A 27,909-nucleotide genomic window follows, 5' to 3' on the forward strand; every position below is an offset into this window, starting at 1 on the left:
ATAACTTAATATCTCATGTCTCAGGATGGCGAGCGCAGTGGAATACCAAACAATACTTTGTAATTCAAGGTATTGGTGTTTCTACTGTTTATGGATCGTATCGCTTACCATCAGGTGAATGGCAAGCTCGTGTCGTCATTCAAAGAAATAAAAAAAAGTGCATCAGTTCCACGTCTGCCACACCTTCGAAGACAAAAGGCGTAATATCTATGATCCTAAAAAACACCAAAGCTAATTCAACCGAAGCCGCAGATAACAGCTAGTCGTTTTAGTTGTACGTGTTTCCGATCACTTTAGGAATTATTAATGTCGCACGGATACATAATTCATTGGAAACACACGTCAATAATTAGAATATCGTATATCTTTACTTGTATGGGGATCAGGTCTTGGCTAACTAGACGCCCTCTGGACAAATGACGGAACGATTTACACAGGAGAGAACTGGATGCATAAAAAGACCAGGGTCTGTAGCGTATCTTCTGGCTATATGACGGGACGATTTACTTAAGAGCACCAGCACTAGGTGCATAAAAGGACCGAGATCTGTGGCGTACCTTCTGGCCAAATGATGGAACGATTTACCCAAGAGGGTCGGATCTGGATGCATAAAGCAGTAGACCGGGTGAAAATATCTGTGGCGTAAGAGCATGAACTGGATGCATAAAAAGACCGGGGTCTGTAGCGTATCTTCTGGCCAAATTATGGGATGACTTACGCAAGAGGGGAAGGCCTTATCTGGATGCATAAAGAAGTAGACCAGGCTCTGTGGCATAAGAGCGTGAACTGAATGCATAAAAAGACCGGGGTCTGTAGCGTACCTTCTGGCTACATGATGGGACGATTTACCCAAGAGGGTCGGATCTGGATGCATAAAGCAGTAGACCGGGCTATGTGGCGTAAGAGCGTGCACTGGATGCATAAAAAGACCGGGGTCTGTAGCGTACCTTCTGGCCAAATGACGGAATGAATTACTGAAGAGGGCCGGCACTGGGTGCATAAAAAGACCGAGGTCTGTAGCGCGCCTTCTGGCCATATGACTGGATGAATTACTCAAGAAGGGAAGACCGGATCTTGATGTATAAAGCAGTAGACCAGGCTCTGTGGCGTACCTTGAGAGATCTATGTCTAGCAGTGGACTGCAACGCGTTGATGATGATGTTTATGATATATTTGACTGCCTCGGTGGCGTAGTTGTAATTGCATACAGTACGAGTACGTCTACTGCGCTGAGGTCCTGGGTTCGAATCCTGGGGTCGGACCAAAATAATTGTGACTGGGTTTTTCCATCTTAAAAACATTATTCAGTCGCAGCTCGGAGTCAGGAAGTTGGCGGTGTGATACCGTGCTTTGGAAAGCACGTAAAGTTGTGGCTCCAGCGCCTGATCTCTCCGGTCATGTCGTCTCACCGGACTATGAGAAGGAACAGAGTGCTTATGTATTGCACACACTCGTGCACTATAATATCTCATGCGTGGCTGATCTCTTTTGAGATTGGCCGCTGTGGCCGAGAATTTGGCTAAGAGCATTGCATTTTCCATTTACAAAGATAAGTTACGTGACTCGTCTGCCTACCGCGCTCTCGCTTCTGTACGGACTGTCTCGGTGATGTAGTTGTACCAACCCAGCACGACGAGGATTACAATATACAGGGTGTTCCAGAAAGTAGTGTCAAGCGGAGGTCCAGAGATAGAGCACCCCTTGGGGTATCCGAATCACTCCCATGTATGTTCCGCGATTTTTCATAGTCTTCGAGTTATGAATATTTGAACGATTAAATGTTTTCTTTTTAAAAAAGTAGAAGACTTATTCGATATTTTTTATTGCAACTAAATTTTCATTTGTACTTTTTTGCTAAAAGCAATCAGCTTCGTAACTTTAATGAAAATTATGAAAATGTTGGTGTAAAGAGAAAAACTTACGTTCTAAGAATTATAACTTAAATTTTCTTTAAATTAATAAACTAAATAGGTGACTTCGTGGTTCTAAAGTAAGTCAGAAACTTCTCCAGACTCTCAACTTGCATATTCATTAAAAAACATAGTCCTTCATAGGAGCTATTTTGGCTGAAATCAACCTTAAAACACAGTGAGGTGAAAAATTCTTAAAATTTGCCATCAACAAGAAACAAGAAACAACAAGTCTGTTTCTCAGTGCTGACGGCATGGCAGCCTTCGCAGTGCGTAGACATAGGGCCGTTGTGATTGGCTAATATTGAGATACAACTTGAATCTAGTTGGCTGTCAGATAAACAAAGCTGAGAAACAGACTTGTTATCACAGCAATGATCCGTCCTTAAATAAATAACGTTTATAAATAAGGGGGTTAGTCGATAAACCATATTACAAGTCGTAGAGTTATTTGAAGAAGCATTCGCTTATTTTATAAACGTGTGTACAAAAGACTTTATCCCAAGAGACATATGTTAATATATTTTTTGCGATCTCTCCGGATTTCGGGAAGGTCAAAACTTTTAACATATTTATATATTTATGTAGCTGTTTCCGCATTGTATTATTTTTTTGGAAGACGCGAAATTGGGATCCTTTATCAAAAGTTGCGAGGGACGGTAGCAACGTATATTTTGCTAACAATAGAGCGCATTGATATTAGTTCAAGAATTGTTTTTAGCTACAGTCAATCTACATTTTTTTATTGCTTTGAATGACGAGACGAGCTTGCCGTTCGCCTGATGGTAAGCGATACGACCGATAAACAGTAGAAACACCAACACCTTGAATTACAAAGTATTGTTTGATATTCCACTGCACTCGCACTGAGACATGCGATGTTAAGTTATTATGTCCAGTAGTTACACTGGCTACAATGTTCAAACGGGAACACAACAGTGACTACGCACTGCTTGACAGAAATAGACATTGCGGTGGTACCTATCCAGGCGGACTTACATATGAGAGACCTACCAGTAATTATTTATATAGGTTTATTTAGAAATTGCGTTATTAAATGAAACCACATACTTATCTTATAAATAACACTACAATAAGTTACTCGAACCGTAGATGTAAAATAATGTGTAACTTTACAAACAAAATAAATATCAATAATAGTACTTTTATTTTTACTTGCCCTAATACCACTATTACAGCTACTCTAAGAGAATTCGTCGCAACATCACACTTTCAGTCAGAAATACACTCACACACGCCATATTCACTTTAAACTACAAAATGATCAAAAATATGCTAATAGCATTTTGTCTTTTATAATATATTTTTTTACTTGCGTGGCGAAGTAATCCCACTACACCTGATGGTAGGTATAGGGTCCAATAGAATGTCGACTAACGAGAGATGATTACCCCTCAGTCGACACAATTATGCCTGTTGGAACCGGGATACACAGGCTGATCCCGGAACGCGACACACGTGGGCCACTATGGCGGGTTTTAACACCTTATGTACGGTCGCTATCTGAACGAATATATCCTACCACCAGCAATCAAAACCTTGCTGTAAACTTACTCACAGATCAAACATAAGGAACCCGGTGAATCAATAAAAGTTTTTTTAACGGAAATTCTGAGGAATAAATTGGGTCAAGCCAGGTCAAAGAAAAAACAACTACATATTCAGAGATTTTGGATACATTTTTTGTCGCTGTTTTCCGTCATCAAATTACGTCTTTGATCTCTACTGCAATCTAGCTTTACTTGGAACAATAATGATCTCTATAAAAAATATTTATATTGTTAATACCTTTGTTTAATGTTTATTATTTATTTATAAGTTCCTATTATGTTTAAGTTTTTATAAAATTTAAATTTTATTCCTCGTAAGTATTAATGTTTGTTAATCACATTATATTAACTTTGTGAATGTTGTGTATACCTGTAAGTGGCATGCAATGTTTTTTTTAGATTTAAGGATATGTATGCTGTTGGTGTACCTTATTAAATAAATAAATAAATAAACGAAGTTTCTTAATGAGGTATTTGACTATGTTTCATTTTGTGTTTAATACCCAGGCGGAATTTTACATATGAGAGACCTACCAACAGTAAAAAAGTGGTGTGTGAAGTTTATCAACCCGCACTAGGGCAGCGTGGTGGACTAAGGCCTTCTCAATAGTAGAGAAGGCCCGTGCCCATCTGTGGGGCAGTATATAATACAGCACGGATATTATTATATAGGTCCCTATATTAAGAAAAAATTAGAATCTTAGTCAAAGTGCGCATCAAAAAAGGACGGTAAATTAAATAGGTAGGAATGCAATGAAAGGAACTGCTCATGTGAATACGGATTGATCAAACGAATTATTGTTATTATTCGTTGTTATTGCCAAGATTTTACACAAAATTTATCAATCATAAAAGTCATTCATACTGTCCCTATTCCCCCCGCATTCCTATTCGCCTCACTTTATGGTAAATAAATGCACCTTCTTTCAAAATGGCAAACGTTATTTCAAAATTGGAACACATGCGTGATATTAAAAATAGACCGCGTTCCATTTTCAATGAATAAGAAATCATTTCTTTGTCTATACATCTTTGGTGAAAGCAAGGTGTTTTTGTCTCTGGTTAAGCTAGTGTGTTTGTCCTTGTTTCGTGCTACCATTAAAATAAGAAAAAAGAACGGAGCCAACTAACATGAAACCCGTAACACATATCAGTCTGATACTTACTAATAAGGTACTATGTTTTAGAAATTCAAATGCCGTTGGCGCAAAAGAGGTCGTGGTTCGGGAACGTTCGGGACGAGTCGGAAATTTTAAATTTCGAACAGAGTGAGCCGTAAACCCAACATCCAAGTCATATTTCGACCTTATACAGTTTGTTTTTTAATTTTCTTTTACTGGAAAAGGAACCATATCTTTACGTATTATATAAAGCTGAAAAGTTTGTTTGTTTGAACGCGCTAATCTCAGGAACTACTGTTCGAATTGAAAAATTCTTTTAGTGTAAGATAGCTCATCTATTAAGAAAGGCTATAGGCTATATAACACCACGCTATGACGAATGGGAGCGTAGCATCTACGAAAAATGTTGCAAAAATGGAGAAAAATTATTCCTTTTGAGAGTTTTCGTCGTGCTCTCTGCGTAAACGGTTAAAGTTACGCAATAAATATGTATTACGGAAATATTTCTCATAAAAAGTTCATAATCGCTGATGTCCTATCCTCTCTGTGTCGTCCAGAGCTAAGGCCGTGGCCTTATAGAGGGTAGCCCTTAGCATGGTCACTTAAGACCTCGCAGTGCCTAAAGCACTCACCCGCAAGACCGGTGTGTTTGTATAAGCCCTGCCAGGCTAACAAACGTATGACCATGAAAAAAAAATCTGTAAAATCATTACATAGTATAAAACAAAGTCGCTTTCTCTGTCCCTATGTTTGCTTAAATCTTTAAAACTACGCAACGGATTTTGATGCGGTTTTTTTTAATAGATAGAGTGATTCAAGAGGAAGGTTTATATGTATAATAATATCCATTAAATAGTGGAGAAATACTGTTATTTTGTTATGTTATACCCGTGCGAAGCCAGAGCGGGCCGCTATGTTTTTATATACAACGTTCACAGTTTTTCTGTAGTGTATTTAGTATCAGCATTGACCCGTGCGAAGCCGGGGCGGGTCGCTAGTATTATATAAAACAAAGTCCCTGTCGGATCTGTCTGCCTGTCTGAAAGCGATAAACTCAAAAACTACCCAACGGTTTTCGATGAAATTTGGTATAGAGAGAGTTCGAGACCTTGGGAAGAACATAGGTTACTTATCCCGGAAAAACTGGCATGCAGGTGGAGCGGCGAGGAACAACTAGTCATTAATATACATCATAAAGGTATACTTTAATATTGGGTTAAAAGGGCATTTGACTTATTTTTATTTATAACTTTAATAAACTATGTACATAGTATAAATTCTAAAACAGAAGACATACTTAATTGAAATCTGGTAAAAAATCTACAAGTTATAAGTCATTAAAATTAAATAGTAGGGGTGAGTGTCAAAAAACAGAAAAGGAACGAAATACTTGCATGTGACGTCAGCGGGCATTACGCTGCGTGCGAAAGAAAGAAAGCGATATCCCCTCTCCACGTCCACTCCTGCACGTAGCAATATTTATTTGAATTACTGCCTCATTTCTTATTGAATTTTAATGCTGTTTTCACAGAAGGATTTCTTTTTGTACTAATTGCTGTTAAATATTAAAAATTGCACAAAATCGAACTTAGCAAATGCCCTATTAGTACCTCAAGTATTTGATCTAAATTTCTAGTTGAGCTTTACGTTCCTTAAAAAAGGTCTTGACAGACAGACGGACAGACAAGAAATGGAATAAGGTTACTTTAGACATGTTAAAAATGCACAAAACCAAATCTTGTCAAATACCCTATTATTTAATAATAATAATAATATCAGCCCTGTATTATATACTTTCCCACTGCTGAGCACGGGCCTCCTCTACTACTGACAGGGATTAGGCCTTAGTCCACCACGCTGGCCTAGTTCGGATTGGTAGACTTCACACACCTTCGAAATTCCTATAGAGAACTTCTCAGATGTGCAGGTTTCCTCACGTTTTCCTTCACCGTTAAAGCGAACGATAAATTCACAAAGAATACACACATGATTTTCAGAAAAGTCAGAGATGTGTGCCCTTGGGATTTGAACCTGCGGACATTCGTCTTGGCAGTCCATTCCACACCCAACTAGGCTATCGCCGCTTATATTGTGTGCTTATTGATAATAACGAATAAAAAGGCCATCAATCGTTCTAAAACAATACTAGTCTATTGCTTTTGTCAGTAATCTGTTTGCTGTGTGTCCGGGCAAAGTTTGTGCAAATAATTATATCCCAATTGTATTCTGACATATTGTGTATTTAGCCCAGTAACATCAACAATTGGTCAAGGGTATGTATGTTCCCTAATTTTATAACTTGTTATGGATATATATGTAACGTTTTAATTGTAAGTAGTTATACTTCGATTTATTTATAGTTTTGAATGACGAGCTTGCCGTTCGCCTGATGGTAAGCGATACGACCATAAACAGTAGAAACATCAATTGAAATACAAAGTGTTTGGTATTCAGCGCTCGTCTGAGACATGAGGTGTTAAGTATTATGTCCAGTAGTTACTGGCTACAATGTTCAAGCCGGAACACAACAGTGACTACACACTGTTTGACAGAAATAGACATTGCGACGGTACCTACCCAAGCAGACACTCATATGAGAAACCTACCACGAGTAAATATTGTGAAAAAACATATAACAATCTGCATTGTTATATGTTTTTTTATATTTATCTTATTCAATATAAATTCAATATATTGGTACTAATACTTTGTAATTCATGGTGTTGATGTTTCTCCTGTTTTCTGGTCGTATTACTTACAGGCGAAAGGTAGGCTAATCTCGTCATTCAAAGCAAAATAAAATTACTGCGTAATAATTATGACACCTATTGAAATAGGAAAAGGACCACGTCATCATTCCTCTTAAACATTAGATAAACTTGAACCACAAAATATCTATCAAAATTTTCCCCAATATTTTTTTACGAAAGTCATGAATTATTGAAAATACTGAGAAATCGAGGTGTCCTATTTTGCTGCGGAGAAGGACGGAAGATCTATTTGACCTGTTAGAAAGAGATGACTAGTATGAATGAAGTCCCATTACGTAATTGGAAGAAAACAAGTTGTTTACCGAAGTCGGTCTTTGTTTTTAAATGGACGGCAAACGGACAAAAGGGTCATCTTATAAGCAATCTATGTATATAAAAATGAATCCCTATTTCCCTTGGTCACGCCATCACGCGTGAACGGCTGGACCGATTTCACTATTTTTTTTGTGTTTGTTATTGTCAGGAGAAGGTTCTTATGAAAGAAAAAAATCCGCGGAATATTAGAATATTTAAGAAAACTTAACGAAAATATTAATTTTATATAACTGTCAATTGTTTGAAATATCTGTCAGCGATTGACAGAATGCGCGCTGCAAATTCATAGTTAAGACGGGACAACGTTTGTCGGGTCAATTAGTACTATAATAATAAAGATGAAGAGTTTGTTTAAACGCGCTAATCTCAGGAACTACTGGTTCGAATTGAAAAATTCTTTTAGTGTTGGATAGTCTATTATCAAGGAAGGCTATGGGTTATAACATCAGGCTATGACCAATAAAAGCGGAGCATTAACGAAACATGTTGCAATTCTTTTTAAATGCATTCATTTTTTTAAGATATATGAATCCCTCTTATCCAAATTTCGGCCATGGCGGCTAATCTCCACGGAGATCAGCCAGATACGCAGGAGATATTATAGTGCACAAGTGTGTGCGCAATACACAAGCACTCTCTGTTCCTTCGCTCTCGTAGTCCGGTGAGACGGCGATCCGACATGACCGAAGAGATCAGGCGCAGGACCAACGGCTTGCACGGCAACGTGCACGAGGCACGGGGGTATCACACCGCCAACTCCCCGACTCCGAGCTGCGACTGAATTATTTTTAAGATGGAAAAACCCAGTCACAATTATTTTGGCCCGACTCGGGATTCTACAAGACCTCAGCGCGGTAGTTTTCTATTATTCGTAAAAGTCATAAAACGGAACATCAAATATATTTATCAAAAGATTTTTAATTATTTTATTTCTACATTGCCTTCTTGAATTGAATGCCCAATTGCTGTAAAAAATTACAAAAAAAAGAAAAAAAAAAATTTTTTCCAATCAGTCTATGCATAGTGTGATAGTGATCACGCTGAGACATCTTAGCCCCTTACTTAGAGAAGTGCAGCACGTATCGCTCAGCTATCTCAGTGTAACAAAATACCCTGGAGCCGTCTCCTATGCGCCGACGGAGACCATGTGTTTGTTTTAGGACAAAGTGACCACGCTACACATGGTAAGTAGAGTGAGATCGAATAGGATGTCGGCTGAAGTGATGATTACCCCTCAGTCGACACAATGATGCCTGTTGGATATACACAGGCTGATCCCGGAACGCGACACACGTGGACCACTATGGCGACTGCTCTAACTATTAAAACTATCAACAATTATGGAACTTATGAGTATAACTAAGTTTAAAATAAATATGCTAAACTGTTTTATCGTATTTTTTACGAAATAATTTTTTTTAATATAATAATCATTATAAAATCGGCCCTGTATTATATACTGTCCCACTGCACGGGCCTCCTCTATTACTGTGAGGAATTAGGCCTTAGTCCAACACCTTGTAGTGCAGGCAGACTTCGCACACCCTCAAAATTCTTAAAGAATTTCTCAGGTATGCCGGTTTCCTCACAAAGTTTACCTTCACCGTTAAAGCAAGCGATAATTCACAAACTTATACATAACTTTACAAAGGTGAGAAGTGCGTGCCCTTGGGTTTTGAACTTGCGGAAGTTCGTCTCAGCAGTCCGTTCCACAACCAACTATACCTTTTGCTGCTTCGTCCTGATTCTATACATGTTATAAAACAAAGTCTCTTTCTGTCTGTATGTTATCGACTTTCTCAAAATGTACTGAACGGATTTTTATGAAATTTGGTATGGAGATAGTTTAAGATCCTGGGAAGGTTATAGGCTTTCTATAGGGAAAATATATAGTGGGACTTTTATCCCGGAATACTCCTTCACGCAGGCCAAGCCGCAGTTAAGAGCTAGTGTACTATAAATTTCGAATTACGACCAAATCATTCACTAGTCTCTCATATGTGAGAGTTCGTCTGGGTAGGTACCACCGCAATGTCTATTTCTGCCGCCAGTAGTGTGTAGTCACTGTTGTGTTCCGGTTTGAAGGACATTGTAGCCAGTGTAATTACTGGACATAATAAGACTTAAAATCTCAAATCTCAGGATGGCGAGCGCAGTGGAATACCCAACAATACTTCGTAATTCAAGGTGTTGGTGTTTCTACTGTTTATCGATCGTATGGCTTACCATCAGGCGAACGGCAAGCTCGTCTCGTCATTCAAAACAATAAAAAAAATGTTCTTATAGTATTGTATTGGCATTGTTAACCTATCATGAATGTCGTAATGGCGTAGTTTCGCGACTGCCTTATCGTCTAAGATTCATGAGCCCCGGCTTGGCATGCAAGTAAGGTAGGCATCCTGCCCAGAAACTAAATCACAAAATATATATGAATAAATCTGCAACAATGGGAACTATCAACCATAGAGGTTTTATTATGACAAAGCATTTTCAAAAACCAATTTGAATTTATACTTAATGTTTTTTTTTTATGATAAAGCATTTTCAAAAACGGATGACTTTAAAAACTGATTTGAATTTGAAAAAATCTTAATGATATTATGTAGTATAGTAGGTCCAGGAAAAATAAATCAGTTATTCATATTTGAAATATTGTGAACAAAAGTGAGGGCGTGGTGGGGTTATCGCTGTCCTTTTCTCACTCACGCAGCGTTACGGCCGGTGGCACTTAGTGACGTCACATTTCACTATTACTGTAATTTGACAGCTTCCCTTTCACCAAATTTCAAAGCTTTATATTTTAATTTTCTTCCAACGTTTCGAAGACTTTGCAGTCTTCGTTGTCACGGGGAGACTGTGGTGTTGTTCATCCGTAAAGTCAAAGTTACAATATCTACCTACATTTTACAATTATACAACTTTGTAAATTCTAGCTGGTGGTCCGATCTACGCAGAATGGGCTCAGAGTGTCTTAGAGTAATTATTTATTATTGTGTGGATTTTGTAAATTATTTTTCCGATAGATTTTAGATGAAATATATTTCTGATATTTAAAAAAAGTCGTCTATTACTCTATTGTTTCTGAGGTGCACTAAAACTAGCCAAATGGACCGAGGTTCTCTGCCTACCCCTAAACAGCGTGGTAAAATACTCGCCCTAGACCAACCATTGACGTCCGCAGGCGAATAAAAAAAAATTAAACCACAAATAATCCGACATTCATATTCTTGTTTGTGCAGTTCAGAATATGTGAATATAAAGCACCATTCGAGCGTCATTCATATTGAATAATAACGATACCAAAATACTTGAATGTCGCCTTATCACTGAGAGGGTAGGCAGCAACTATTGCGTCGTGAATCCGTCCCAGCAGTCTTACCATCAAGTACAATGGGGTAACTTTGTACACGTGCACAAATAATAAAAAAACATAAAATGTTTAATTTCCGTATCTTTTTAGGACGCACTAGTGTAATATTTTGATAGTTTAGGCGATTCCACACTACTATTTTATCTAGCAATAGTAATATGACAAAAACTAACGCAAAAGCACAACTGAAAAGGTGCTAGGAAGGCACAATTCGTAATTTTGTTTACCTGAACGTCACGTTTATACTTATTATTTTAGTTTAAAAACTAAAGTATTGAATCGATTTTACAAATATTTCAATGGGGCCAATATGAAGTATTAGTATCAGCCCTGTATTGTACTGTCCCACTGCCGGGCCTCCTCTACTACTGAGAGGGATTAGGCCTTAGTCCACCACGCTGTAATGTGAGCAGACTTCACATACCTTCGAAATTATTATGAAGAACTTATCAAGTATGCGAGGTCTCCTCACGATGTTTTTCTTCACCGTTAAAGCAAGCGATAATTTACAATGAAACACATAACTTTAGAAAAGTTAGAGGTTTGTTTGAGTTATGAACCTGCGGACATTCGTCTCGGCAATTAGTTCCACACCCATATTATGCTATAATAGTATATTTGGCACATTTTTCATTTTTATTTATCAAATATTAAGTTCATAAACTTTAATTCATAAAGATCGATTCAAATCCGGTAATAAATTAACTAATTTGAGCCTATAACAATCCGATTTCAAAAAACAGTAATTCAAAAAACTTCACTTCAAAAAAATTCAAAAAACAAAAAGCTTACGACATACCGCTCTGATTGATCACTTTTCCTCCAAAAAATATTTCAAGCTAGTTGACCCGACAGACGTGGCCCCATCTTAGCTATGAATTTGAGCGCGCATTCTGTCAATCGCTGACAGTTATTTCAAACAATTGACAGTTATATAAAATTAATATATTCGTTAAGTTTTTTAAAATTTTCTAATATTCCGCACAATTTTTGAATTTTCTTTCATAAGAACCTTCTGACATTAACAAACATAACAAAAAAATTGTGAAATCGGTCCAGCCGTTCACGCGTGATGGCGTGACCAAGGGAAATAGAGATTCATTTTTAACACGCTTTTTTTATATATAGATTGATGTATTGGCAACACTGGATTTCCTGTCACGGGAACACAGCAACCCCGACAGCTAGTTATGTTAAATACCCCGCTTCGCCCATAGACGGAGTGGTTAAAAATAGTTGCAACTCGTTTAATGATGGAGTATTGTCCTTGAAGCACCTAATATAGAGGTTCAAGGGAAGTTAACTAATAAATAGGCTGGGAAGGTCACTTCAGACCTGAGACCTCTCTACTAGTTCCTATAATCGCGGTTGGAAACCAAAAAATATACAGGGTCATTTTGACATTGCGTTTCTAAATTAAACCACATACGTCTTTACCTTTGCTAACATTGTAGCAAAAATCATCCATTAATAACGAATATTTTCACCAAAAATCCTGGTTTTAATTTTATTTTATTGATGATTTTGTATTTGTAAATATGGCGCGTGCGTGAGTGTATTTCTGACTGAAAGTGTGATGTCGCTGCGACGAATTCTCTTACAGTAGTAGTGGCATTAGGGCGCGTAAAATTAAAATTATTTTATATTAATATGTATTTTGAATTGAGCTCACAGTGTCTTGAAGTCAAGTCAAGGCACTGTGAGCTCATTATGCGTAGATCGGACCACCAACAGCTAAAATTTTTTAAAAAAGTTGTATAATTGTAAAATGTAGGTAGATATTGTAACTTTAACTTTACGGATGAACAACACCTCAGTCCCCCCCGTGACCATGAAGGCTGCAAAGTCTTCGAAACGTCGGGAGAAAATAAAACACTAATACCGCGATAGACTCCGAAAATTAGTTTAATTTCAATGTCTAACATTCGCGTAAACATAAGAAATAATTATAATATTTATTTTGTTCAAAACTTACACTTTTAATTTTACATCTACGGCTCAAGTAACTTATTTTAAACTGTTATTTTCAAGTACATAAGTATGTGTATTCATTTAGTAACGCAATGTCAAAATGACCCATATGAATGATTATTAACGGGTGTACTTTTTTACACTTTATTAGGAATAACAATAAAAACTGTACACTACGTGATATGTTAACTAAGGCATTTAGGTTTTATAAGACTTTCCCGTCCTCACACCCACTACAACTCCTGTAAGGATCAGCAGTGGCGCGCATGACACCGAGCAGTGAAGCTCGCCGAGTCTCAGGGAACACTAATTTGTCATTATCCCGCAACGAAATTAATCAAATAGAAAGATAATAAATAATAATAATAATAATATCAGCCCTGTATTATATACTTGCCCACTGTTGGGCACGGGCCTCCTCTACTAATGAGAGGGATTAGGCCTTAGTCCACCACGCTGGCCTAGTGCTGATTGGTAGACTTCACACACCTTCGAAATTCCTATAGAGAACTTCTCAGATGTGCAGGTTTCCTCACGATGTTTTCCTTCACCGTTAAAGCGAACGATAAATTCACAAAGAATACACACATGATTTTTTAGAAAAGTCAGAGGTGTGTGCCCTTTGGATTTGAACCTGCGAATATACATCTCGGCAGTCCTTTCCACACCCAACTAGGCTATCGCCGCTTTTTAATAGAAAGATAGAGAGTTGGAAATATTAATTGTCCACTTCCATAGCAATGCGGGAGACAAAATCATGATCTAAGGCGTTTTAATCTCAAGGATAACGTTTACAACTAGATAAGCTATATAAAGCACCGCGGATAAAATTAAAAGATACAGTCCTATAACATGAGCTGTTAGATTTGATTATAAAAGTCATGGCAAAATGTTAAGGCATTTAGTTCGTCTCGGGTTTGCTTTTGTAAAATTTTATCAGCCCTGTTTAATACCTACATGGTCTCTCCGAGGCAATAGGGTACCGGACTCATTTTTGTTCTTTACTATTATCAAATATTTACATAATATAAATTATAACACAGAAGGAATTATTAAAATCAGATAAAAAATCAACAAGTTATAACTATTTGAATTTCAGTGGAAGGGGTAATGAACAAGAAAAAGAAAAGAGACGAAGTACCAACATGTGACGTCATCGGGAATTACGACGCGCGCGATAAAAAGAGATGAAGAGATATCCCCACTTCGCGCCCACTTCTGCACATTACAATATTTTAAATATGAATTACTCGCTCATTTTTGAACCAATTTTTATGCAGTTTTCGCAGGAGTGCTTCTTTTTCATATTATTAACCATTACATATAGAATAATGTACAAAATCAAGCATAGGCCGGTCCCCTATTCGTGTGCGCTTAGTCTTCACACCGAATGCACGCTCAAGGAGGGACATTTGCGGCCGTAGGCACACAGTTAAGTGTATATCTCTTGGTATACATTTGGGCCTATAAGGACCTCCGAATATTTCCCCTTTCGGCCTAAGAAATTCCCATTCCTCCTCCATTTCCTTCCTTATTGTCCACAAGGCCTGTGCAGTCGGTAAACCAGGGGATGCCATTGTCCATCGGTTTCCTAAGGTTGATGCAAGGAAGCCTCAAAAATATAAAGGTAGTAAAATGGTTTAAAAAAGTATTTACCAGACCCTAAATGTAATTTACCGCCAAAAACATAACCGCGATCAAAGCATATAGCAACATAAATCAATATATTTTCAAAATATAAATTTCAACAAAAACAAAATTATTCTATTCCAAACAGGCCTACATTGCACTGAAAAGCGTAAAAACACCGTCATTCCAAATTTAAACCGTACACCATGGTTATAAAACAGAAATTTCTGCGCAAACAAACTCCAGAGCAAATATTGTTGACACCAACCGACAATATTACATTTGCGCTCCACCGCGGCGCCACTGTCCATACATATCGTTAAAAACGCTTCAGTAAAATTAGTTCTGATTTTTACCGCACGTGATAGTAAATATGTAGTGTGTAGAATAAAAAAATATGCTAATGTTTGCCTTATAAAACGACCAGTCGTTGCTTGGAAGCCGCAGTGCTTGAAAAGCATTCTCGCCGCTTACCTCCTTGAAGGTATCACTCGTAAATTCTTTTAAGAATGAGTGTACTTCTAATAATTGCCGTTGCGGTCTACGCCATTTATAAATATTTTTCTAAAACGAAAATATTATGGCGTAAATCGAATAAATATGGTAAAGAGGAGGTCGAGGTTTTAAGGGAGGCTCCCGGGCCGATTCCTTTGCCTGTGGTAGGCAGTTTGCATCTTCTTGGAAGACACGAGTCACCATTTCAAGCATTTACGGCGCTGGCTAAAGAGTACGGAGATATTTATAGTATCAAGTTGGGGTCTGCGAAGTGCCTAATCGTTAACAACTTGGCCCTGATCAGAGAAGTTTTGAACCAGAACGGGAATTTCGTCGCGGGACGGCCAGATTTCCTGAGATTCCACAAGCTGTTTGCCGGAGACCGGAATAATTGTGAGTACATTAAATTTGATTAAAAAAAATCACATTATTTTTAAAAATTTCAGTCGAGTAAAAATAATTAAAATGTACGCAAAAATTTTCGGTAACGTAATTTTTAAATTCAGCACTATTTTTGCGCATAGACAAATCACTGGCACGCTTTTTTTAATTAACACAAAAATTTAAAAAAAATAGAACACGTTCGAAATTCAAAAAAGCCAACTCACCACATATTGTATCGGCAAAACGCGAACGTTTTCACGGGAATGAGCGACCTGCCCCTCCGCTGTTTCACACACAACTGATCAACGGTCAACACACAGGGTAAGCGGGTTGCTAAAAAGCCTACGAATTAACAATTTACCCCGACTATGCGCTTAGGAGAATTATACGCGGCATTGTCGAAGACTGAATTTAAATCTCGGACCAGTAAAATGGTTTTGGCAGTATAAATACAAGTTACACTTTTAATCCTCTATGGGTAATTTTTTTTTTAAGAAAAATCTGTGTTCTTTCTATTTTAAATGCTTAGAATCCTCTATGGGTCAAACATTTTTTTTTAATCTGTATACGATTTTAAAATGTTTGATGTGGCAAGTTATTGTGACAATTTAAATTACTCAGTCGCATCTCGGACTTAGGAAGTTGGCAGTGTGAACCTTTGGGAAAGCACGTAAAGCCGTTGGTCCTGCTGATCTCTCCGGTCATGTCGTCTCACTGGACTATGAGAAGGAATAGTGCTTGTGTATTGCACTCGTGCACTATAATATCTGCGTGGCTGGTCTCCGTTGAGATTGGCCGCCGTGGATTATCACAAGCCCAAATAGGTTATTAATGATATAATCTAATCTTAGTTAAGATTTATACTATTTTATGTTTCGCCTTTCGAGAATGCATTTATACATAAAAACAGGATAAGTTCGACTTGGATTCGTAAACGAGGCTTCCGTCCAAACTAACTTCTTTGTTATCAAAGTACTTTTTTCATCGCTGTGAATGACGAAACCAGCTTGCCGTTTGCCTCATGGTAAGCGATACGACCGCCTATAAACAGTAGAAACACCTTGAATTACAAAATATTGTTAGGTATTCCACTGCGCTCGCCATCCTGAGACATGAGATGTTAATTATGTCCAGTAGTTACACTGACTACAATGTTCAAACCGGAACACAACAGTGACTACACACTGGCGGCAGAAATAGACATTGCAGTGGTACCTATCTAGGCAGACTCTCACATATAAGAGACCTACCAGTAATTGCAGTACACCAGTAGTATATTAACTTTTTCAAATTTTTCTTTACATTTCGATACCTTAATCTGCAAACCAGCTAACTCAACTTTTTATGTAAAATACACTTTTGATGCAGTCTTCACCTTCTATGGAAAACGGATGTTTAAAAAAAAAATACAACTCCATTATTATAAGACATTGCTTCTTGGCTCTTGCCAAATTTTATGACTAGGTCAGCAAGAAGTACCCTATAGGTATTGATGTGTGAAATCGCGAATATACTTACATCAGTCATATCTCTTGACCGCGTACACAAGTTTGATTCTCCGAGAAGAATCAGAAGTACATTTAACCGGCAAAAATAAAGTCTATCCCTTATTCATAGACGTTTTTTATCTAAGGACGGAGCATTGCTATAACAAGTCTGTTTCTCAGTGTGTAGACATAGGGCCGATGTGATTGGGTAATATTAAGATTGTTACTACAGCTTTACTCCGTCCTTACATAAAAACGTCTATGAATAAAGGGGATGAATGTAGAGGTGCAAGAGGTAGTCAAAATTGCTTAATTTTATGGCATAAGGTTCAAAGTTGATGTAATCTAGGAATTTAAAAATAACCTCCAAAAATCAAGATGGCTACGTTTGCAATTGATGTTTTTGTATTAGTCACTCTGCCCTTGTAAATTATGCTGATTTGCACAAATACTAGAGCGACTGAACTAGATCAAATAAACAACTAAAAATAAATAAATGCAATATTGGAGTTATCTAATTTGAATGTTCATAGTTGATAATATTTTTTTGTGCTTTGAATGACGTGCTTGCCGTTCTGATGGTAAGCGATACGACCGATAAACAGTAGAAACACCAACACCTTGAATTACAAAGTATTGTTTGGTATTCTGCGCTCGCCATCCTGAGATTATATTGTGTTATACTGTAGCTATAATGTTCAAACGGGAACACAACATTGACTACACCCTACCGCTTCTCATCAGCCTACGACTGTCCACTGCTGAACATAGGCCTCCCCTAGAGCGCGCCACGTTGCTCGGTCCTCCGCTCTCCTCATCCAGCGTCCACCGGCGATCCTGCGAATGTCGTCGGACCAGCGGGAACAAGTCACTGTTCTGCTGCTTGGCGGCAGAAAAAGACATAGTAATCTATATTTAGTGTTTTTTTTTTTGAGTCTGTTCGAAGTCAATATCGGCGTGAACCTGTAAAAGGCATACTGGAATCCTCCGACTTAGAAACTGCAGGGCTGTAGAGGAAAGTTAGGAGATCCGGGGAAGGAAGGGTTGGGGAAGAAACCCTCTTGATGAGCGGAGGGGAGGTCAGGTAATGTTCGCGAGCCTTTATAGGCCTCAATGTGAATTGGCAACCATGAGGTATACACACTGAACTGTGTGCCTAGAGCGACAAATGTCCTTCAATGCGGGCGTGCATGAGGTCTGGAGACAGAGCGTATAAGAATTGCCTCGGAGGTAGTTTTTTGTTTGAACGCACTAATCTCAAGTATTACTACTACTATAGTGTATATCACTACATAGTATAAAAAAAGTCGCTTTCTCTGTCCCTATGTATGCTTCAATCTTTAAAACTACGCAACGGATTTTGATGCGGTTTTTTAATAGATAGAGTGATTCAAGAGGAAGGTTTATATGTATAATAACTTCCATTAAATAGTGGAGAAATACTGTTATTTTGTTATGTTATACCCGTGCGAAGCCAGAGCGGCCCGCTATGTTTTTATATACAACGTTCACAGTTTTTCTGTAGTGTATTTAGTATCAGCATTGCACCCGTGCGAAGCCGGGGCGGGTCGCTAGTTATATATACTACGTACTAGGTTTGGCGTTCCGAACATTCACTGTGTTCAACTGAATTTAACTGCAATCCATTCAAACTGACTTTAGTATGGTCAATATTGACAGCTTGTGGTTGTGTACAGAGTGGCGCTCATGATATAAGAATTCTAGTCTAAGTGTAAACCTGGATTTGAATAAAAGATATTAGTCAAATAAGTAAAATTATTTGTTGTTCAAGTGAATAATAGGTTATAACAGTGACGTTGGTTGCCATTTTAGTTAAGATGTTGAACAATTCTATATATATAAAAATTCATTTCACCATTTTTTTTTTGTTGTCTTTGTTATTGTCAGGAGAAGGTGTTTATGAAAGAAAAAAATCAAAAAATTGCGCGGAAAATTAGAAAATTTAAGAAAACTTAACGCAACTATTAATTTTATATAACTGTCAATTGTTTGTATAACAAATAATAACTGTCAGCGATTGACAGAATGCTCGCTGCAAATTCATAGTTAAGACGGGACAACGTCTGTCGGGTCAGCTAGTAGTTTTTTACGTTCGTGTCTATAGAATATACGTCAATGGTCCTCTATATAATCTTAGAACGTGACCAATTTTTATTTTAAACATATTGAATAAAAAAACTTACTAATCTAACAACATTCCCACAGGACCCTGCCTTGCCAGATGTTTCTAATGCCTAGTTTATGTAAAAACTGGTTTAGTAACCAAGCTACATCATCTAACTCACATTAGAGCGAAAGTGAAGAATTATTCATGTTTTTTAATAAATTGCCTACGCAGGATTACATTGATATGGAATCTAAAGCAAGCTCACGCTTTATTCTCGAGAGGGCAGGCAGAGAAAGCCTGACATATAAAATTTATTGGTGGTTCTCTCATATGTGAGTCCGCCTAGGTATACCACCGCAATGTCTATTTCAAGCAGCAGTGTGTAGTCACTGTTGTGTTCCGGTTTGAACATTGTAGCCAGTATAACTTCTGGACATAAGACTTAACATCTCATGTCTCAGGCGAGCGCAGTGGAATACCAAACACTTTGTAATGCCGAAAAGCAGTGTGTAGTCACTGTTGTGTTCCAGTTTGAACATTGTAGCCAGTGTAACTACTGGACATTAAGACTTAACATCTCATGTCTCAGGCGAGCGCAGTGGAATACCAAACAATACTTTGTAATGGTGATTCTACTGTTACGGGCGATTAATCTCTTACCTGGCGAACGGCAAGCTCGTCTCGTCGTTAACAACAATAAAAAGAATACCTCGGGGGAGTACCTATATGTTGTGTCGGGTTACCTTTCATAACATTTCACCATTCACCACTGACACACATTTAAATAATATAATAATATCAGCCCTGTATTATATACTTGCCCACTGCTGAGCACAGGCCTCCTCTACTACTGAGAGGGATTAGGCCTTAGTCCACCACGCTGGCCTAGTGCGGGTTGGTAGACTTCACACACCTTCGAAATTCCTATTTCTTATTTTTTTTTTTACACATTCAAAAGTGTGTTAGATTCGAACCTAAGACTTTTCTCGGCAATCCATTCCACACACAACTAGGCTAGCGCTGCACAATGCATTTTAATATCATTTTACATTAAACATTACATGTAACTTGATTTTTATTGATAACACTACACCGGCAGACAATTTATTGTCAAGGCCTTATTATGTAACAGGTAGGCAGAGAAGTTAATTTGCGTTTTTTTTTATCGTACTAAAACCCTTATGGGATCACTGATTCTCCAGAAAAATGGTTTTGACAATTGTAGTCAAGTTGAAAATATTAAACTCGCTTTTGCGATGGCTTCGGCCGCGTGAAGTTTTCCGGGATAAAAGTCCTGCTATATTTCCCCGGGATAGAAAGTCTACATTCCCAGAGTCTTAAGCTATCTCCATACCAAATTTCATAAAAATCCTTTCAATAGATTTTGAGAAAATCGATAACATACTGACACAGAAATGGCTTAGTATTTTGGTCATAGTGGCTTCCACGTAAAAGGTATATGCTGTCGCGGACTTTTATTTAGAACTATTTAAGACAAACAATCCTACGGTATAGCATCTTTGTCTAACTCCAATGGTTTAGGCAGCGTACGCCAAGATAGCATTTTTTTTCCGTCTTACTTGATATGTATCGTTATATTATGACCAATGTACACAAAATCAGTATAAATTGTAGCCTATGTGTTATTCTGATGTATAACCAATATTACTGTAAAGTTTCATCCAAATCCGTTTAGTAGTTTTTTCGTGAAAGAGGAACAAACATACATACATCCTCACAAACTTTCGCATTTATAATATTACTAGTAAGATATATGTATGTATAACAACTACCTTGAATTACAAAGTATTGTTTAGTATTTTGCGACAAGCTTATATCTCTACTTAGTATAAATCAAAGATTAATTTAATTTTAAGTTTCTTTTCTTTTAATAGTATTTAAATGAAAGCTTGTTACAAAAAATGCTGCGTCCTTTTTATATTATTTTTGTTATTAAATTCAAGCGGCGATAGCCTAGTTGGTTGTGGAACGGACCGCCGAGACGAATGTCCGCAGGTTCAAAACCCAACACGCGTCTCACTTCTAAAATTATGTGTATTCTTTGTATATCGCTTGCTTTAATAGTGAAGGAAAACATCGTGAGGAAACCTGCATACCAGAGTTCTTTATAGGAATTTTGAGGATTTGTAAAGTCTACCAATCCGCACTAGGCCAGCGTGGTGGACTAAGGCCTAATCCCTCTCAGTAGTAGAAAAGGCCCGAGCCCAGCAGTGGTATATATACAGGGCTGATATTATTATTATATTATTTTTGTATATCGCTTGTTTTAACCGTGAAGGAAAACATCGTGAGGAAACCTGTATACCTGATTTCTCTATAGAATTTTGAGGGTGTGTGAAGTCTACCCGTACTACAGCATGGACTTAGGCCTAATCCCTTTCAATATAAATTTAGTTACTAATATTTTCAAACGTACGAGCTCTTAACCTATATGAAATAAATGCTGATTCTGTAAACATAGTATCATATATCTAGGAAATACTGTTTTACGTACACGAATTGTATAACCCCAATTTAATGCAATCTAACGTATCTATACATTTTATAAAACAAAGTCTCTTTCTGTCTGTGTTATCGATTTTCTCAAATACTGAACGGATTTTTATGAAATTTCGTATGGAGATAGTTTAAGACCCTGGGAAGGTTATAGGGAAAATATAGCGGAAATTCCCGGAAAACTCCTTCATGCGTGCGAAGCCGCGAGCAAAAGCCAATAAATAAGTTTGTGAAAATTCTTGGATGTTAATAAACGCATAAACAGCTGAACTGATTTGGATGATATTTGACACGTGGATAGACCAAGTCCTAGATTAATACGTAGGCTATTTTTCACTAGTATGTAACTTGTGCCCGATATGGCGAGGCTCACCCCCTATCACATCATGGGACGGAACACACTTGGCGAAAAATGCCTTAGTTGCGTCTCTGTATACCATTCGGAAATAAATGCGTGATGTGAGTTTACTGTTTATCAGGTAATTTATTCCTGTAGAAATTATAGTATGTTTTAATTTCATTCCTTAAATAGATGGGATAGCGTACAGATGACGTATTTCTAGTCTTATGGACTTCAGTATTAGGAAAGGTTTTTAACGCGAGTGAAGCCGCGAGCAATACCTAGTCGTGTATATTTTCGACGTTGCTAGCTTGATGAAATATCACGCAGTTAAGGGTAGACAGAGATTAAACTAAAACAATATTTCGGATTTTAACACGGCTTTTATATTACAATTTTCTTCCGATATTTCGAAGACTTTACAACCTTCGTGATCACAAGGCGGAGACGGAAAATAGTGTTATTTTAATGTATAACATTCGCGTAAATATAATCATTAGGTAAACAGAGACATACGTCAGCTCGTAGTAGGATATTTTCATCCTGGAGAGACTGAGGTGTTAGGTCCGCCAAAATGGCACATATGTCAAAAAAGGCAAAATTTTGATGTCATGTGATATTGAGAAATAGGTATATTTTATATATTTTACATTTAGATTTATTGTATATCATTGACTGTATTTATTCCTGCCTAGCCGAATTTCCCCCAAGGCGGCCAATCTCAACGGAGATCAGCCACGCAGGAGATATTATAGTGCACGAGTGTGTGCTATACACAAGCACTCTCTGTTCTTTCTCATAGTCCGGTGAGACGACATGACCGGAGAGAGATCAGCAGGAGATATTATAGTGCACGAGTGTGTGCAATACACAAGCACTCTGTTCCTTCTCATCCACTGAGACGACATGACCGGAGAGAGATCAGGACCAACGGCTTTACGTGCCGAGGCGCGGGGATATCACCGCCAACTTCCTGATTCCTAGTTGTAATAATGTTTAAGATGGAAACCCAGACACAATTACTTTCGGCCCGACCCGGGATTCTAAAGGACCTCAGCGCGGTAATCGAACTTATACTTGTACCAAAATAAAAAGAAGAATTGGTAAGCCTCCACCTTCGCGCCGTATAAAACAAAATCTACAATAAAAAAGGTTTTAATTAAAACATAACGATAGTCTATAATCTATGGCCGAGCAGAAAATAGGCGAATGAAAAAGGCGCGAAATTAAATGGGGCATAGAGAAACGATAAAAAATAAACGGCATGGTGTTTACTTTGTCGTTGGGTTCTGTACAATATATCACACGTTTTCCCTAAGGGGTAAGCATGTTTACTATCCGACGGTTCAATAGTGATTTAGAGTGAAATTTTTCAAAAGGTCACCCGAGGCCAAAATTGTCTTAGTTTAATAATAATATCAGCCCCGTATTGTATACTGTCCCTCAACTACTGGGAGTGATGAGGCCTTAGTCCACCACGCTGTAGTGCGGATTGGTAGACTTCACACACCCTCGAAAATTCTTATAGAGAATTTCTCAAGTATGCAGGTTTCCTCACGATGTTTTCCTTCACCGTTAAAGCAAGCGATAATTCGCAAAGAATACACACATATTTTTTTAGAAAAGTCAGAGGTGTGTGCCTTTAGTATTTGAACCTGCGGATATTCTTCTCGGCAGTCCGTTCCACAACCAACTAGGCTATCGCTGCTTAGTTACCTTAGTTTACAATCATCAATTTGACAGAAAACAACTAAGACAAACGTAAATAAACCTAAAAGCCAAGCCGGTAGGAATCGGATTATATGTATCGCCACTGCCGTTCAAAACCCTACTCACTTCTCACACATTTAAAGTCTTTATAACCTTGTTTTAACATTAAGAGATAATTAAGAAATACTTAAATAGCTGTCAAAACAAAGCCGGTATTTAAACCTTATTAAAAGGCAAGATGGCTTTGACTTACAGCTGATCGAGTTTTGTGTTTTAACTAAACATAACTATGCGATTTTTTATAATTAAGGCTGTTTGGGTTACTATACTGCCGTTCTAAGCGCAAAAGCGGTATGTCAGGGAAACCTTATTTCGAGATAATCGAAGTTTTGTAAATATAGTTTTGTATGTAAAACTGAGATAGACTATTTAAGGTTTTTTTGAACAAGTTCTAAACAATACAGTTATTTAAGTAAGTTCATTGGATAGGTTTAAGCTATCTGACGACATAAAAATCAAGATTTTGATTTTTTTTGAGATACCGCTTTTGAGCTTCGCACGGCAGTATAACACCTGATTGAAACTGCCTGAAGGTCTCTAAAGTGTGTGTGGTCATAGATTAAATGATTCGAGACGGCCACTCATATAGAACACGTTTTTTATCAACAGTTAAAGAAATACAGACGGTAATAGTTATCGTAAACCATGTTCTTAGCTTTGCGTAGTTTTCGATAAAAACATACCCTCTTATTCATAGTCGTTATTTATCTAAGGACGAAGCATTGCTGTGATAACAAGTCTGTTTCTCAGCTTTGTTTATCTGACAGCCAGATTCAAGTTGTATTTCAATATTAACCAATCACATCGGCCCTACGTCTACGCACTGCGAAGGCTGCCATGCCGTCAACACCGAGAAACAGACTTGTTGTCACAGCAATGCTCCGTCCTTAGATAAATAAGGCTTATGATATGAGCGTAAGACTTAACATCTCATGTCTCAGGATGGCGAGCGCAGTGGAATACCAAACAATACTTTGTAATTCAAGGTGTTGATGTTTCTATTGTTTATGGGCGGTCGTATCGCTTACCATCAGGCGAACGGCTATCTCATCTTGTCATTCAAAGCAATGAAAGAAATATCTCATAGCATTTAGAGACTATATAAACTTATTGATGAAAAATAATTAAAAACATGTTGTTACCGTTATACAATCGATGTAGTCTAACTTCTGTTACTAGTTAATATTAAAATCCGCAATAGAGGCCCACGTATGTTGCGTTCCGGGATAAGCCGGTGTATACAGGCCGGCAAATTATGTCAACTGAGGGGCAATCATCTCTCGTCAGTCGACATTCTACGACCACACTAGACTTACCATCAGGTGCAGTGTCTCATTTCCTTGCTTTTATAAAAACACCAGTTATTTCGTTTCAAATTATTGTCCCGAATTATTTGCCATTCGCCATCTCTGTACTAAAATGTAAATGTGTATTTACAATACTAATTCTCTTTCCAGCTCTCGCGCTCTGCGATTGGTCTAACCTGCAACTCCGAAGACGCAACCTCGCCCGCCGCCACTGCGGTCCGAAGCAGCACACAGACTTCTACGCCCGCATCGGATCAGTAGCAACATTAGAATCTTACGAACTAGTACAAACTCTCAAAAGCATCACTCAAACCACGGAACAGAGCATCAACTTGAAGCCGTTGTTAATGACTTCCGCTATGAACATGTTCACGAACTACATGTGCTCTGTCAGGTTCGATGAGAATGATTCAGAATTCCGCAAGGTAGTAGATCATTTTGATGAGATCTTTTGGGAGATCAATCAGGGGTACGCTGTGGACTTCTTGCCGTGGCTAGCTCCGTTTTACAAGAAACATATGGACAAACTATCAGGCTGGTCTCAAGATATACGCAGCTTCATTTTATCTAGAATAGTCGAGCAACGGGAAATGAATTTAGACATGGAGGGACCGGAGAAGGACTTCCTCGATGGACTGTTGAGAGTTCTACACGAAGACCCTAATGTAGACAGAAACACTATTATTTTTATGCTCGAAGACTTCTTGGGGGGCCATTCGTCGGTCGGAAATCTAGTAATGCTGTGCCTGACAGCTGTAGCAAGAGACCCTGAGATAGGAAGGAAAATTAGAGCTGAAATTGAGGGAGTTACTAAGGGCAAACGGCCTGTAGCCCTGACTGACCGAAGCAACCTTCCTTATACAGAAGCGACTATTCTAGAATGTTTGAGATATGCGTCATCACCAATAGTTCCCCACGTAGCGACAGAGAATGCTAAAATAAACGGCTATGGCGTAGAAAAGGGCACAGTCATTTTCATCAACAACTATGTTTTGAACAACTCGGAACAGTATTGGAATAATCCAGAAAATTTTGATCCCAGCCGATTTTTGGAGAAGACGAAAGTCAGAACCCGAAGGAACTCTCAATGCGATTCGGGAATGGAGTCTGACAGCGAAAGGAGTCCTTCGAAAGAGACTGAAACAGAAGTTTATTCGGTTAAGAAGAATATTCCTCATTTTATTCCATTCAGCATTGGTAAAAGAACGTGTATTGGTCAAACTTTGGTCACCACTATGAGTTTCACTATGTTCGCGAATATAATTCAGGAATTTGACGTTGGAGTAGAGAATTTAGACGATCTTATACAAAAGCCAGCTTGCGTCGCCCTTCCTAAAGACACCTACAATATGTATTTAATTCCGAGGAAGCAATAGTTTTGGACCTTTTTAGTTACGACCTTTGAAATAATGTGTTCTGATTTTAAATATTTGACAGTAAAAAATAGTTTTAATTTTGAAATGTTTAGGCAGAATTCTATTTTTGAAAAAAATAAAGAATAATAGAAATAAAAAGGTTTTGTTTACAGAACACATTATATTGAAAATAGAATCGCTCAAATTATTTATTATCTGAATGAATTTCTTATAAGTTATACGCTTATCGGAATGTATTGATAGTGCAGCATTTATTAGTATAGACCCATAGATAATAGACCAATAGCTGTAGTTTCCTATAAAAATATCGGTTGTAAAAGTTCCTTTTATAATTTTGGTTTCATCAGTGGCTGTTATATTTTTCTTGTTCATTATTATTTGACTATGCTTCTAGAGAATTTAAATTCCAAGTTATTGAAAAGTATAATACTGATTAATTTTGTCTTTTAAACAATGTTTGTATCATTCGTATAAGGATTTCGATTTATAAATAAAACAGTGTATTTTTGACACAAAACTTTTTCTTTTAGACTTCTTGGTTAATTTTAGAATGATAAAAGACAAATTGGAATAAAAAAGAAAAAATATAAAGAAGTTAATTTTTATGTTCTTTATTTAAAAAATAATATTGAAATACTTCCTCCTGTAGTAGTAGAGAATAATATTAAATATTTGGTATATATATATTTTTTTACAAATTCTAATTTGTTTTTTATCGTAAGTAGAGAATTAAAATTAGATTAGAAATTATTGTGATCAATAAAATTATTTAGAAGAACTCAAATTAAACAATCTGCAAATTAAAGTGTATTTTATTTCCTTCCTATAAATAAACAAAGATATTTTTTTTTTTTTGTGCAAGGCAAAATGGCTTCTGCACCTGATGGTAAGTGCAGTGGAGTCCAATAGAATGTCGACTGACGAGAGATGATTACCCTCAGTCGACACAATTATGTCTGTTGGAAACGGATATACACAGGCTGATCCCGGAACGCGACATACGTAGGCCACTATGGTTTTAACACCTTGTGTACAGTCGCTATCCGGGCGGATATAAAATATATCCTACCAGTAGCATATAAAACATAGTAGGTACTTACATGTTCAAACTTAATTTTCATTTCTTTTGATATAATTTACACTATTCAGCACTCCATATACTGAAAACATTATACACATTATAGTATATTTAAATATTTTTTTTTGTTTAAGATTTTTTATTTTCTCATAAAGAATTACCTAAATTTACTTGCTGAGAAAACTATAAATTAAAATGATGGTTGACTACGAGTTTATAGAAATTAAAAAGAGTAAGGCAATAAATTATTTATAAGACTGAGTGGGTAAACTTAAAAAAATTCGACAGCAAAGTTTCGATGCTAAATAATAATCAGTAGTCACAGAGATACAGTACTACAGCATTGACGTATATTCTATAGACACGAAC

General features: G+C 37.4%; 2 protein-coding genes across 2 annotated transcripts in view; one reads left to right on the plus strand and one right to left on the minus strand.

Annotated features, from left to right (window-relative positions):
* LOC115451343 (cholesterol 7-desaturase) overlaps window positions 1-15,838 on the minus strand; it is a 49,332-nt gene extending 33,494 nt beyond the window's left edge. The window contains exon 1 of the mRNA XM_037447689.1: window positions 15,762-15,838. The gene's annotated coding sequence lies outside the window, so the exon portion shown is untranslated. The remainder of the gene's footprint in view (window positions 1-15,761) is intronic.
* LOC115455083 (cytochrome P450 307a1) lies at window positions 15,094-26,767 on the plus strand. The gene is made up of 2 exons (XM_037447682.1): window positions 15,094-15,546; window positions 25,237-26,767. Exons 1-2 carry the CDS (start codon window positions 15,168-15,170, stop codon window positions 26,460-26,462), a joined length of 1,605 nt encoding a protein of 534 aa, XP_037303579.1. The 5' UTR covers window positions 15,094-15,167; the 3' UTR covers window positions 26,463-26,767.
* Window positions 26,768-27,909: the final 1,142 nt, after the last annotated feature.

Source organism: Manduca sexta, chromosome 1, assembly GCF_014839805.1.
Source record: "Manduca sexta isolate Smith_Timp_Sample1 chromosome 1, JHU_Msex_v1.0, whole genome shotgun sequence".
In the NCBI taxonomy this organism is placed as follows: Eukaryota; Metazoa; Arthropoda; class Insecta; order Lepidoptera; family Sphingidae; genus Manduca; species Manduca sexta.

Coding starts and splice junctions, on each gene's coding strand:
- LOC115455083 (XM_037447682.1), top strand. CDS start 15,168: ATGAGTGTACTTCTAATAATTGCCGTTGCGGTCTACGCCATTTATAAA. Junction 15,547..25,236: donor TGCCGGAGACCGGAATAATT/GTGAGTACATTA, acceptor TTCTCTTTCCAG/CTCTCGCGCTCTGCGATTGG.